Raw genomic sequence first — 14,900 nt, forward strand, 5'->3', positions numbered from 1 at the left:
TCTAGAATTTAATTTATTTCTACAAAAGAAATGTGATTCATCCTTTACAAGTGGATTTCATTATATTCCTACATAGATGTCAGCCCAGAACACTTCTAAATTAAGCCCGTCAACCCTGAATGGGAGTTGAGTCTTCTTCAAGCGCTCCAGATACTTATGTGGATTTTCTCCTACAAAGCATGAGATATTGTAAAATGTTCCTTCAGAAATAATTTTAATTAGTTTCTTATACCAACTACCAGTTTACGTTCAGGGCTACCCTAAACGGAATTACTTGCATTATAATCCTTTATGCAGCTTAAGGAATCATATGTTCACAAAATGTGAACTTCTTCACCTTTCATTTTGAACACTTTAATGCGTCTATTCATTGTTTAATGCACTACGGTCGCCCACATAAATATTGACTCATGTACACTGCAGTTCATGCATCTGGAAGATAGTTCGTTCGTTTATCTTGTAGAAAAGGTCATATCGTGCATTAGAGTTCGTCTGGATGACATTCTGTGGCATTGAAGATTTACCGCAACCATTTCTTTTTTTTTTCTGCAAAATGTTTGAAAGAAGATGATTATGATGATGATGTAAATGTCGTTGAGTGTAATATTGTAAAATGAAAAGAACCGAGAAACGTTTTGTCAGGATGAGAAGAAGCAGAGGGGATCAACAGAAATTATTCTGAAATCTTGAGGTGTTTTTATTAATATATGACTAGAAATGTGTTTCAGAAGATAGCAACGGAAGCGAAGAATACTGGAGGTTTATTTTCCAACACCAATAACAACAACATGTGGCGATATCGTCTCCTTCTCACTTGGAGTTAGTCTAAATGAAAACAAATCTGGATGAGCCACGGAAAATATAGATGTGGAAGTGGTCCTAAAAATCCAACGAAATCATGCAACAACCTAATAAGTGTGTTTCAGTGATCACTAGGATCACTAGGAGAAACAATGTGTAGAGAAGTAATTACACAGAAGTATGAACATTGATTTACAAAGTTTACCTCAAAGAACATTTATTTGAAAACGAGTATAGAAAACAAAGTGTACCCTGTGGAGCTGTGGGGTAAAATACTCCAGAATTGTGGAAGAATCCAAAAAATTCAAAGAACAAAAATTGGAAACTGATCTGCCTGAATTTGCTTACCCCGCTAGAGACCTCCTACAATGTTATGAAACTCTATAAGAGTTTGGAACGGTGAGTACTAAAAAACGTATTTTACAGTGAAACTTGGTACTCGCAAAAGCAACTTTCCTGGATAAATGATTCTTCAGTCAACTCGATCAATAAAGACGATCAAATTGTGCTGTGGGATACTATCATATCCTTCTTTGATAGCAATGTGACAACTGAACTCTCAAATGAAACATGCAACTGCTAACGTCGAGACGGAGGACAATGATGGCGAATGAGTCAGGACAGAAGGGAAACGAATCGCTTAGAGGTGACCATGTACATGATGTGCAGGGAAAAGGGAAAAATAGGGAAAATGATCATGTACTTGAGAGAAACCAAATGACGGGAAATCTGTAAACTTCAAGAGTTGACGGAGAAAGAAAGAAAAGAACTAACTAACAAAGAAAGGAAATTCGAAGAAAAATCTTTTTAGCCCACAAAAAAGTAAATAAAGTAGCAAGCTGATTGTGTACTACTTTTTAAGCAGAACCAAGATTGTTTTTTGGCGTCGTCACCTTTCTCAGAGCCTGGAAAAATCAAAGGCACGTGTGATCTACTCTCTCAAACGCCTCGTCATCCCACAAGATATGTCTTAGCAAACCGATTATTTGAAATGCAACGTCAGAAAAGCAGACCACCATAGCGTTCACCTTGATAGCCACAAAATCGTGATGTTAGCGGACCACCAGTTGTTAGAGTTGCGCCGCTAGCAGTTACTGGTAACGATGCGCCCGCCTCTGACCCCGTAGGTCAAAAGAATCAAATCAGAGGTCAGGATATGGTGACAGCTCGTTGGTCACAGCGATGCATTTTTCCTCAAGATTCATGATTGGACTTCTGGCTGTGATATAAAACGCTTCCAATGTTTTTCGCGCCAGAACGTCTGACTCGCGTGCTAAGATACGTAGTAAACTTTGAAAAGTAAACTGCTTACATTAACGAGGAACAGTAATGCCTTTCTCAAACTGTGCATTGAATTTAACATTTGGTCGACACCTTTGAAAAGAAAACACCTAGAGGATATAATTTTTAGCTACTCCTCCTTCTCTGCCACCCATAGCATTTAGTAAAACAAAGATCAAAGTGAGAAGGAAGCAGAGAGGAAAAACCGTTCCAATACCGACCCGAGAAGCTTATAAGAGTCCTGAAATGAAATGACTATGTAGATCACCAGTAATATACATATATGAATTGTCTTTTTTCCAAATTTTACTTTTCTTCTCTTGCTCTGCCAGTTTTATTTTTTAGAAGCTAAACCACCTTTCCACAACAATAATAAGTAAAATTCACTTTTTTAAATAAAATGTGTCATATGTGTCAGTTATGTTTAGGGGGTATGCTGAATTACAATCTTTCAATCCACTTCCATTTATTTCCAATCCCTTGGGTAATAAAACTAGATAAAAATTCATGATATAATTATGTTATTGCACATCAAAACACTAGACTTTTTCAAAACCTTCAGTTCAATATTTTCTTCTTCTTTGAAGAACCTGAAAATTTAAAAAAGGCAAGAGGTTGAACCGATATTTCGCATTTTTGCATAGCAACGAGCAATATGCACATAAATATTTGCTGAACACATATCACGTTCTACATGGAAAGCATTATATTATTTCTAGAGTTAAAAAACAGCTTCTTTAATTATCAGATTCTGCTAATAATGGCAAAGAGGAAGTTCAGAAAATTCATAGCTGCTATAATGTTATTACTGTTACTATACAGTTACTTCGCTCAAACTCGAATTTGTACCCATTCGCTAATACATTTATGTACGCTTTTTGCAGTATCATCAAAAAACGGTGTTGAACATTAAACCGAAAGAAAGTAGTGTAAAAAGACATTTTTATCCAGTTAAACTTGTTTGAGTGACTTCGAAGAGCTATTTATTTTAATATTAGCTATCTTTTATTCAATAGGTGAGTTAAACACTTTCCACACTCAGATTTTGCTTCGAAATCCTAAGGATAGCAACGCTGGATAAATAATTTATTCAAGTCAACGACGAATGTTTGAAGAATCCAAAAACAGCAGGATTTAAGAATATTATCCGAGGGAAAAGGTGAAAATATTTGTCAGCAAAAGTTTTGGTAACATTCTTCTCTTCTAACTTTCTTTAGCTTTCTTTTCCATTCAAAAAAAGAGATAAAGATTTGACGATGTGAGTGGAATATACGACAGGTCTGAAAATGCTTTCCAGATGTGAACATGAGAAATTAAAAGATATATCGTTTGGGTGAAGAAGAGAATAGAAAGTGTTAAAAATGGGTATGTTACTGACGGATCTCACAATGCCCTCGTCTTTTTGATCCGGTAAAAAAATGGTTGTCTGCAATAAATACATAGAGTTGTCCTTCATCATCAGTTGTTAGCGGTTTTCCTTAAATTAGGAATATCATAGCTTTTTTTTTTATTCTTTGGCTCTTAAGTTTGGCGGCACTTTTTTTCTTTTATTCGTCAGTGTAAATCCTAATACAGAGGATTCCCAGTCTGAATCTCTTCCAGTTAAAGTCGTTCATGTGCAAAAGCATAGATTTTCCAATCAATAGTGCTCGGTCGGTCAAGGAAAGAAAACCTAAGCAGCTGGTCATTTTTATGTATCAGTGAAAGTAGTGGAAAATTTGAAATTTACACGAGTTTCCATTCAATCTCATCCACTTTTATCCGTTTCACATTAAACAACTGTGACAGCTGTCAAAAATGTTTTCTATGAACAGAACAAAAAGTTCGAACTTTGTGAACTATTTTTCACTCTATAAACATTTTTAAGAACACAAATTCTCTGAAATGGGACAGTTATAAATTTAATGAATAAGTCTTTAGTGTGTTCCCAATAGATTCCAGAGTTTTCAGGAGACTTCAATTGTTTGTTCCTCATGCATTTTTGTCATTAATAAGATTTAAACTATCCCTTCCTAATTCTAAAAAAAAATAGTTACAATAATAATCGTAATTCGTGAAATATTATGGAAGGGAATCCAATTCAGCTCCTCTACTACTTACAATATCAAGGAGCAAAAACCTAACGACACTCTTCAAATTTGAAACTACAAGGTTATGAAAATCGTTAATTACCCATATTTTTATGGTATTCGTTTAAAATCACCCCTACAAAATTGATTCTCCATATTTGATACTGCTCCTGTGTGTTCATGTGTAACAATTTCTTCCCTTTTAGAACATTGATCTCGTAAATTTTGAAATTTTACTCGTAATTGACATGCACGGAAATAAATAAAACGTTGCAAACAAACCGCTCATTTACCAGAGAACTAATTTTCAGCTGATTAAACCTGATAAAATTTTTTTTTTCAAAATTTCGAAATCATCAGAATTTTTGTCATTTTTGTTGAACCTTTTTATTGTACTCTACATAGTAGGAGTTTACGTTGTATCACATCCTAAGAGACATAGTGCGTTGGTCAGATCAGAAAGAGAGAGCGCCATTCTCTAACGATATGTTTCTAAAAATCCGCTATTAAGGCCCGAAATGGAAAATTTAATCAGTAAATTGCGTCACAAATGGAGTCTTCCCCTCCTGATTATTCTTGTAGTGATACAGATCCTTATACTTGTTATATCATAGCATCAATGAACGATCAATGTTCCAATGGCCGCAGGTGTTTTTTAAGACAACATGCTTCATGTCGAGGTAAAGACAGCTTCTTATCGGCATCGGTTGGGCAGGAGGACGTTATCGATTCGCCACATGCCATGGGAAACGAAAGGCGAGTCGGCATAGGACAAAAACAACTGCAAAGCATGTGCATCAATCAAATTGTAGGAAAACGTAGATGTAAATGATCTCTTATTTATCCCTCAAGTATGAGGCAAGCGTTTATTTATGGAGGTAAAGCGTAACTACGGTTGCTGTCAATCAGTAGAAGAGCAACAGTTGTGTGTAGTGGCGACGGTGACCTAACGACATTTGCTCGATCGCCTAGAGAAAAATTCTCCTCGCTAGGCGTTTTGAACTGCAACATTTCTCATGTTTACACAGTGACATTCGGTTGGGTTTCGCACTCTTCAGACATGAGGCGGCGCCTAGGAGGAAGTCGTTGTCGACGTCAGAACCTGAAATTTTTATCGCCCAACATGCGGAACCAACCTAGGTGGTCAATGACAGGACCATCTGCAATTTCTCTCTCACTTTTCTGGTTTTTTTTAACCTCTATACATTAAATTGTTCCTACGTTGAATAGTGTAAAGTCAGGTGACGTTCAGAGAGAGAAAAAAAAAGAACGAGGTGAAACTCAGTGAAAGTATGGTTGTGTGCGTGTTTGGATTTTGCTTTATTGACATTTGCTAATCGCTGATCTCTATCACAGATTTTATTGACCCTTCTGTGACAGCTCGATTTTGATAGAGACATCTAGTAATGTCGTCCGGAAACGTTAGAATTTTTTTCGAACCTCTCCAATAACTAGTATACTTAACAATTTGTTAGCATACTCGCTCCTCTCAAGTATTTTCGTAATTGCTATGGTGTATTCTTTTCTTTTGTTCGTCATCACCACACAAACAATGCAGGTTTTAAGAGCAACCCATTAATCATTCTGGTTCGCTCATCTATTTCCCAGGACTACCTTAAAATACAGATTTCGTAAAACTTCACTTATTTTTTGTAATATTTATCATTTTCTACTTCAGGTCTTTTTTTTTTCTTCGTCTCCCGCTTAGGATTTGAGTAATCCATGAGGTGACCACTATCAAATAGGGCAACTGATACGTCCTAATCTTATCAAACCAAACAGTGTCACATTTCTTAGTTTACGGTGCTTATTCAGCAACCAGTTGACAAATTTTGGTCCTCTGTGCCGGTTGTTTATTTTACCGACGATATTCTCAAATATGGAAGCACCTGATGGAGGTCCTAAAGGAGACCGCGTGTGGTGCGATGGATGGTGAGTGTTTGCTCACTTATGACCATTTTTTTCTCTGCTTAATTTCATAATTCATACTTCATTCACTAAGTAATCACTAAGTAAATCGAAAGAAAATCTAGCCTCCGCAGTTTTTAGAATAAATATAGAACATTGTAGTTCCATTATCCACTTGTGTTCCCCCCACTCTTTATTTCTTTCAATTTTAATGCCAGTTTTTCAATTTTTTTTCTACCGAGATCAGATGTTTCAGCTGGGAAGTAGGTCTATGTAATTATCCTCATTGTATATATATCTTTTCCATCTATGAGGAAAGGTCTAGAGGTCCTCATAGATCCTGAGCATTTCTCCCATTTCAAACAGAGCTTCTGATTTCGTTAAAATCTTCTTGACAAAAACATTCTGCTACTCCACAAAACTTCCAATTATAGAAAATATGGAATATGTATTTCCATTAACCCCCAATTTTGTTCCATACGCTGTAAAGGTGATTTCATTTGGCGTATTAAGTTCCATGTGACGTGATTGTTACAAGAAACAAAGTTTCAAAAGAATTCTTTCCAAAAATGTTAGAGGGGGGTTATTTTTAGGAGTTGCGCAAAGAAGTCCAACATGAACTGCTCAAATTTCAATGCTTTCTGAGTAAGCACACCTTCTATTATTCGGCTACGTCAAAGCACGAAAAAAAAATGATAATCGTCCTAGGAAACCTCTTCAACTACAACACTCATTCATCTTTCATACTAAACTGGAAGCATAGCTAGTTGCTGATGAAAATACGAAATTGTTTCTGAAATGTTATGCTTCTTTTAATTATTCATCTCGTTGTTCTAAAATTAACAACATATTTTGTAATTGTGTAATACATATGCATAGTTTATATTGAACATGTTTCATACTTGATATTTTACTTTTAAAATTTGAAAAATTTAATGCTGCAGAAAAAACTTTGAAGCTGGCCATCGTACAGTTAAAATAAATAGAAGGTTTTAAGCTGATTCACCTTTATATGTGTGTGAGGTGAACATTTTGTTTAGAAGACCCCGCAATTATTGCATCATATTCAGGAACAAGCTGGGCGATCTCAAACGTTGAATTCTGTACTAGCGCAGCTGCATCCAGACTCTATATGTATTGAAATTAGAAGAGTCTCGAATGTAATTGTGTATAATATGTTGACTTTTAAGCTATGACATGGTTCATTTTGGTCATGCTAACCAGCTTCGTCAGGCTAAACAATTCGGAAAGAAGTTAATAGTTGGTGTACACAATGATGAAGAGGTTAGTGAGTGATTTTCAGGACTTCATTATGGGCTAAATGATTAGATTATTATTTTAAAATGGGTACACGACGTAGAGGGCTCTTTTAAAATCGAAACAAAATGATTTGCTCTGATGTTATTCTGGAATTTAGATGAATTTACTCAAAATTTTTTTAGATATCGCTCCATAAAGGACCTCCCGTTTTCAATGAACAAGAACGCTATCGTATGGTGGAGGGTATTAAATGGGTTGATGAGGTAACGACTTTCATTCAATATCCTACAGTCTGTATATGACGCTGTTCGTCTGAAAGTACAGAAAAGCGAACATTTGTTAGAGTGTGTACTGTCTTATGAAGATCGACTATTGCAACCATCAGTCTCTTGCAGTGGTACCTCTTTCAAAAAATTAGGTAAAAATAAATAAACAGATAGAAAGTGGAAAGTTTTTAGACGAAGAGTTTATTAGGATTGAAGAGATCCAAACTATTTATTTGTACCCGCAACGTTTTTTGTATTATCGGTTTTATGAGAAATCCCAAAGACAAGCTGCATGCCTTTTATTTTGAGCAGTAATTCTATCAAGATTAAAATAAAAAATTAGTGACGAAAACAGTTCTACGTGTTCCTCAAGTTCCAGAAATTATTCGAAGTGATTTCTAAAAATATTCCAAGTAATTGGGCCATGATCAACATTGGCGCTTAGAAACATGTGTTTCCTTGAAACAGGCTTGAACAATCATCTTTATTTTTGGGGAAAAGGGGTTCCCAACGCATCGCTTACTCGGAATAACTATTTAAAAAGAGGTCGTTCTAAAAAGATCTTTTTTGTATAATTTACATTCAATACTATATTGTTAAGCCAATTCCTGGGTTGTTGGAATGTATAAACTGAGAGCATAAATTCTCCTTTCTAAAATTAGTTTAGCTCAAAACATTCATTTTACAAAGCAAAATCTGAAGATGTGATTTCCTTTAGAGAAATGTATGGGTATGAAGTCAGCGGGAAAAATAAGGAACCATTGCTAAAGAACGACAAAATTTGTTGTTCTAGGTTGTTGAGGATGCTCCCTATGTTACAACTGTCGAGACATTAAATCGCTACGACTGCGACTTCTGTGTTCATGGAGGTAAGCGATGCAGTATACGGCAATGAATTTTCTCGATCTCTCCACGTTTTAACGTTTCCAAGGCGGAGGAATTATTGGTCTTATAGAATATATTTTAGATGACATCACGCTTACAGCGGATGGCAAAGACACCTATGAAGAAGTGAAAAAAGCGAAACGTTACCGTGAATGCAAAAGAACCGCTGGAGTTTCAACGACAGTGGGTTTCAACCATATCAAATTTTTTATTTTTTCCTTCTGTCGAGAAAACTTAGACTGCTTAGGATTTGGTCGGAAGAATGCTTCTTCTCACAAAATGTCATCATGTATCCGAAGAACATATGGATGAACATCGGGAGAGGGCACGGACTCTAAGCACGGTTTGTAAAAGATCAATTGCAAATCCTATATTGTTATTTTAATGACCCAGTCGGTGTTTTTAAGAAACACAACTAGTGCAGATTTTTTTCAAAGCTAAATAATCGGCTAAAAAAAGAGTATTCTTGGATAATAGTCGTTTTTAACGACTCACTTATCTGTTAGAGAGTTAAGTATCGAAAAACGATACTAACATTAAAATATTAGCGCATATTGTAGTGTTCATAAACTTTGATCAAGCATATGTTTTGGAGCAGCTGGAATGCACGGCGGAAGTTCAATCGTTGCGCCTTTACGATTTCAACTATTCTTTCGAGGCTACAAATAAAACTAGAAGTAGGCCAAACAGCTTAATGTTCCGTTTTCAACGATTTTCAGGCGTAATTGTAGCGTTATGGCAATCCCGTAAATATGTATTAATTCCTGTTCTCAGCTCAAATATCTGTGAAATTCTGTGAAATGTAGTGTTGTTCTCAAAACAAAGAATCCGTGCTAGAACATTTGCGTGCAGGAACACAAGTCGACAGATTGTGTTGACTCCAGGAGGGCTGCTGTTTGTGCCGTCTCACTCGCTGTAATGTGGCTCTCGTAGTCCTTCCATCGTTATTATTCTACTCTTTTCTGGAATCTAAATTGTCTTCTCTGGTCCTTTATAAAATAGCGTTGTATTAATTCTCACAGAATTAGACTTATTTTATTACCTCCTCACTTCCTCAAATAGGGATATTTAACGGCCTACTCTCAACCTTCCATGGATCTTTGTTGTAGCTAATCTCACAACAAAGGTACAGGACTCGCTGATATTTTTCCCATTTACTGTAAAAAATACTTCCATTAAGTAATAACCTTAATCATAGGTCAGAAAAATATTCGGAATTTTCACTTGCAGCAGAAATCAAGAAACGTAAATTTTAATTTAATGGAAGAAAACGTTTTTGCAATATTTCTGATGTTGTTATATGTAGTTGTCGTTTCTTCTAATTTCGTCTGTCCTTTTGACTATGTTAGGGAACATAGGTAGAATTTTTGACTGCTATATGCATGATTAAATTGACGAATAAATTCGCTCGAATATGTGCATAAGTGAAAGAGTAGAGACAATGAGATCATGGAAATTAAGATATCCAGAGAATTCATAAGAATTTCTTGCGCTTATGTGTTATTTTTAGGAGATGGATATCGCACACTCTGTGGGATAAATAAAAGAATTTTTTTGTATTATTTCCAGGATAGTGTGGCACAATCGCCGTGGACGCGCGTTTCGCGCTTTATGGCGACGACTCAAACGATAATCGAATTCGCTGAAGGAAGAGCTCCAAGGCCAACGGATAAGGTGATATCTGTAGAACTATACTTCAAAGTGTATGTATCCACTAAGGATATGGACAGATATTGTGTAGAAGGCAGATAATAGTATACCGATAAATCAAACGATAATACTTCCTATCGTCGGAAAGCTGCGTGTGGGGATAAAGTTCCTGGCGTGAATTAATCCGCTTGGGACCACGTTCACTTGAATTCACAATCGTTTGAGGTTTACGAACGTGCGACTGGCCTATACATTGACTTGCGGTTGCTAGCCGATGAATCAAGTCAGCGTTTTTATCTTCCCAGATAATTCTTGTACCAATTTATCGACCTCTAGTGGGATGAAAGGCTTGGTTTGCGCTAGCGCAGATTCGAACCAGTGGCCATGCAGCCACAGAAGAACCGTTCGCGCTACACCGCCTCTCGGAAAGATGTATCGACAATAATTCAAGAGTTTTCCTTCCTCTCATCCCTCAAATACGCCATGCGAAAAACTCACTTATAAAAGTGTTCCGCAGCTTTTTCGTTGCTGCCATCGACATATCGAAATAATTAATCACAGTGATATTGCTATTTTGTTTGGTTTAAATCTGTAAAGAAAAGGAAAAGCACAGAATTTTAAAATTCGCTTATAGGAGTCCTATAATCACAGTTGATCCATTAAGTAAAAATAGTACCATCTCGGTTTTCATCGGGTATTCCATGACCAAATCTCCACAAAAACGTACACTCGTGTAGATGCACTGTTTAGATTACTGTTCCAGTGTTTTCGAGACGAACTTCTTTTTATTTCAAATACGAGGATATCATAGTCAAATAAAATAGGGTGGAAAAAGCAATATAGAAGATTTCCACATTCATATTTTCAAGATTACTTTCAGATAGTGTACGTATGTGGAGCATTCGATCTTTTCCATATCGGTCATCTATCTTTTCTAGAAGAAGCAGCTAAACTAGGCGATTACCTTATTGTTGGCATTCTTACGGATCAGGTGACTTTTCATCATTGATCGTTTTTCCAGAAATAATAAAAGTGATTCAGGTCATTAATGAATACAAAGGAAGTAATCACCCAATAATGTCACTTCATGAGAGAGTTCTTAGTGTTCTAGCGTACAAGGTATTCGAGGAAGATACTTTCTAATATAAATAGCCACCCATCCTGATTATTACAACATTGCTTTAGCCGGTCAATGAGGTCGTCATTGGAGCTCCCTACTGTGTCACTGACGATATTATTGATCGATTCAACATTTCTGTAAGCGACATTTCACACTTCTATTGTGTTCTGAACCAAAATATTGCAACATACATCTTGCTGTTTGGTAGAAGTGGTGGTAATCATCCAAATCCTTCACGATATGGATTTTTCAGGTTGTTTGTCAAGGTAGTCGTGTTCCTCATCACGATCATTCTGGTTCCGACCCGTTTGAGGCGCCAAAGAGAAGAGGTACTGTTTAGAAAATAGTTACAATAAGAGAAATTTGTAATGTGAAGAAATTAATCCTTCCTATTTTAGGAATCTACTGTGAGGTGGACTCAAAAAGCGATATGACAACGGAAAAAATAATCGAGAGAATAATAGAGCATAGGTAAGTTTTTGGTGGTAATTATTTGTAATAAAAATATAACAGATATTACTAGAATTATATCTCTGGAAATTAAATTTAAAAAAAAAACAAAGTTAGTAGAGAAACATGGGCGAAACTGAATTGGAAAAAAATCGGAGTCAAAAAGTCTAGAAATGATCATAGTTGTAAGAATGGGGCATTTTTTGTAAAAGTAGTGAAATCAGCATTAGGCTATTTCTAGGCAGTCTAGATCCGTAGTAAAGCCTCTCCGTCGCGTCGCAATGATATTCACCCCACCCCAACTGTTTCCTTGCCCCACCGAGTGATCATGTATGGATTGATATAGGAGATCACAAGAACTTTCAACACCGGTAACTCGTAGGCGAGATCATGTGCAGCACATCCTTGCTGTCGATAGCTACCTCAGTGCGCATTCATAATAAGTGAGGGATGCAGATTCCACGTGGAACACCTCATATAATTCTCCATCTGCTGTACTGTTTCAGTGCGATGCGGCTACCTCCGGAGTAGTAGCTTGCAATCGATTTGTTTTGATCTACCACATTCGCATGGATCGAAATGAATAGAGTTTGGTGAATTGTGAACTTTTGGTGTGACGAGGCTGCCGTCTAAGAAGTAGCTTGCAATCGATTTGCCTTGATCTACCATTTTCGCGTAGATCGTAATGAACAGGAAAGGATGGATGAGAACATCCTGTATGGTGAATTCGTGAAAATTAACACCACAATCAATATCAGTAAGTCTAGATGAATTCTGAAGAGATTCATGCACATCTAATTTATTCCTATAAAGCTACCTTGAAGTCGATATTCGCTGCCGATATCGCGATCGATATTAGCTAGAGAATGGCTGAAGTATTTTTCCCAGGTCGCATTGAGATAGTCAAAACCTTATTCGCTACGATTCGACACAAATTTACTCGGTGCTCATAACATACCGAATCGATTGGATTTCGATCTACATTTCACAATCACCACGACATCTTCTTCTCAGCAGCGTATCAAGAAGAAAACACAAACATAACGGAGAATAATTGAAGGAAAAAAACAAGGCTTCATTGTATCGCTGCAAGAGAAATTCGAACATTTTGCAAAAGTCTAAGGACAGCTCGAATGAACCTCGGCAAGATTTCTCATTGAAAAGAAACTAATTTAGGAGAAAAAAATCTTAAGGCAAATGAAATTACAGACATTGCTCCAAGGGAATCTCTTTGTCTTTCGAAAGTCGAAAGCGAAAGCTTAATTTTAACGTTTTGTGCTCAAGATATTTTATTTACTCCAGTAATGTTCCAAGCGGGCCTGCAACTCCTCTGCAGACAATGAACTTTGAATGTCTGACCTTTAATTTTGCACTGCTTCAATTTCTTCGAAGAGATTTTCCTTCAAAATCTCACAATATTCATATGTGTGCTCTTTTTTTCTCTCCATCTCTCTATTCCCTCCTCCCTCCCTGTTCTTCTAGGATTATGAACGTGAAAACAGCTTTATGCACGCCTTATTTTTGGTTCATCATATCTAATAAAGTATGATGGCATTGTCAGATGCAACAAAGTTATACCTGTAAAAAGAAATCATAATTTTAGATTGGAGTTTGAGAGAAGAAATCGAAAAAAGGAGAAGAAAGAAGAGGCTGCATTCGCTGCACTCCAAAAACTTTCATTGAACGGAAATGTGGATACAAGGAATACAGTGAACATAGTTTGAATTTGGCACATTGTATAACAAATGAAACCGAGAAAAATTCAGGGGTTCTACGTCTTATTTAGGATTTTCGCCAATCAGGTACAGAATCGTTGCTCGTTAATTGTAAATTGCCTTATAAGAGTTCAGCTAAGCCAAAATTAAGTTAACATGTTATACAATAACTAACTATATAGATATCTGACAATGGATATTACTACTCATTTATTTTCTACTAATATTTCTGTGATTCAATTTGCTGGCCCTGGAATTCACCCCTACTACCCTTACATTATACATATTCTTGTAATCGTTATAAGCTTGTTACGTCCCACACGTTCACGTTTCTAATAATACAAATGTTCTTCACAATGTACATAGTTAGAGTACGTAATATTAACATATGGGTGTGTTTTCCTGGACCATCCATGATCATAGTTGTGAAAACTTTGTTGTGTTCAAAGGTTTGTACTATTAAGTTGTGTTAAGTATTTTTTAAGCATCACAGCATCTTTCAAATATAATTTGTCCTAGTGTGTGAACTCCTATAATTTACATGTATCGTCTTTTAAAGTGTAGTTTTTCAAACTTGATCATTAGATTTATGTAATAGATCTTCTACGTAACGCTCATCTGTGTGTATCAAATGTTTTGTAGATGTTTTTTTGAGTACTTAAATGTTTGAAGGTGTCTGTTTGTCAACACAATGCTTTAGAATGTTGCTTCTTTAGTGACCGCTGGTCAAAATATTCAAGTGAAAATCATCGTTATGATGCTTAATACTTCTTTAGAAAAAACATACGAAGATTCTGTAAAAAACTGTTGCATTGCAAATAATGCCTAAATTTCACTGTTGCCACAAATAAATACATCACTTGCGATCACGGAAAGAGAAAAAGTGCCGCGTGGCTATCCCTACTTTAACTCTACATCTTGTAATGACGTTCATCGTAGAGAACGCAAACATTGACGTGATGCTTGAAAAAAGAATGTCGTTCTAAACACTGCACTTCTTTGTTCCTTTTTTTCAAAAATATGACTGTTTTTTGGGAATGTTTTAAAGTGAAGTTTTCAGCGACTACTAGAGGTTGAGCTTCTTTGAGTAAATTTTTGTCCAGAAAAACTTTCCTGAACGAAAATAACGAAAATAAATAAATATGAAGATTCCAAACAACACTATAATAACTACTTCATAAAAGAAAATTCTTCTCTCGAAGGAGTCAATCAATTTCTACCACCCAAATAGCTGTAGTAATTTAATATTGGTGTGATTCATATCCGGTTGCACGTTCGGTTCAAGGTTTTAAGGGTTTTCAGGGGATTTGTAAATGGCATATTTTTCCTTCTCTATTTTTATTTTCAGGACTCTACTACATATGAGATCTGAGGATATGGCAATCAGCGAACTCATGGATAGATTTCTAACTTATTTTCTTTAAGCCTTTTCTTTTCTTAGGTATTAGCACACACATTTTGAGCTGTTCTAAAATTGATAAGATCCATTTCAGAC

General features: G+C 36.1%; 1 protein-coding gene across 2 annotated transcripts; it reads left to right on the plus strand.

Moving 5' to 3' along the window:
- Nucleotides 1-6,030: 6,030 nt before the first annotated feature.
- Nucleotides 6,031-13,414, plus strand: RB195_026121 (uncharacterized protein; the record flags this gene model as incomplete). 2 transcript variants are annotated; one of them, XM_064214533.1, is made up of 14 exons in its annotated part: nucleotides 6,044-6,083; nucleotides 7,130-7,193; nucleotides 7,250-7,343; nucleotides 7,502-7,582; nucleotides 8,379-8,454; nucleotides 8,553-8,653; nucleotides 8,718-8,813; nucleotides 10,040-10,144; nucleotides 11,001-11,111; nucleotides 11,162-11,239; nucleotides 11,306-11,377; nucleotides 11,494-11,569; nucleotides 11,639-11,711; nucleotides 13,294-13,414. In XM_064214533.1, 14 exons carry the CDS (start codon nucleotides 6,044-6,046, stop codon nucleotides 13,412-13,414), a joined length of 1,188 nt encoding a protein of 395 aa, XP_064070414.1. The 2 variants fall into 2 exon arrangements, with proteins under 2 accessions (XP_013292900.1, XP_064070414.1); XM_013437446.2 differs by lacking the exon at nucleotides 7,130-7,193 and having other exon boundaries at nucleotides 6,031-6,083.
- Nucleotides 13,415-14,900: the final 1,486 nt, after the last annotated feature.

Source organism: Necator americanus, chromosome X (assembly GCF_031761385.1).
Source record: "Necator americanus strain Aroian chromosome X, whole genome shotgun sequence".
NCBI lineage: Eukaryota > Metazoa > Nematoda > Chromadorea > Rhabditida > Ancylostomatidae > Necator > Necator americanus.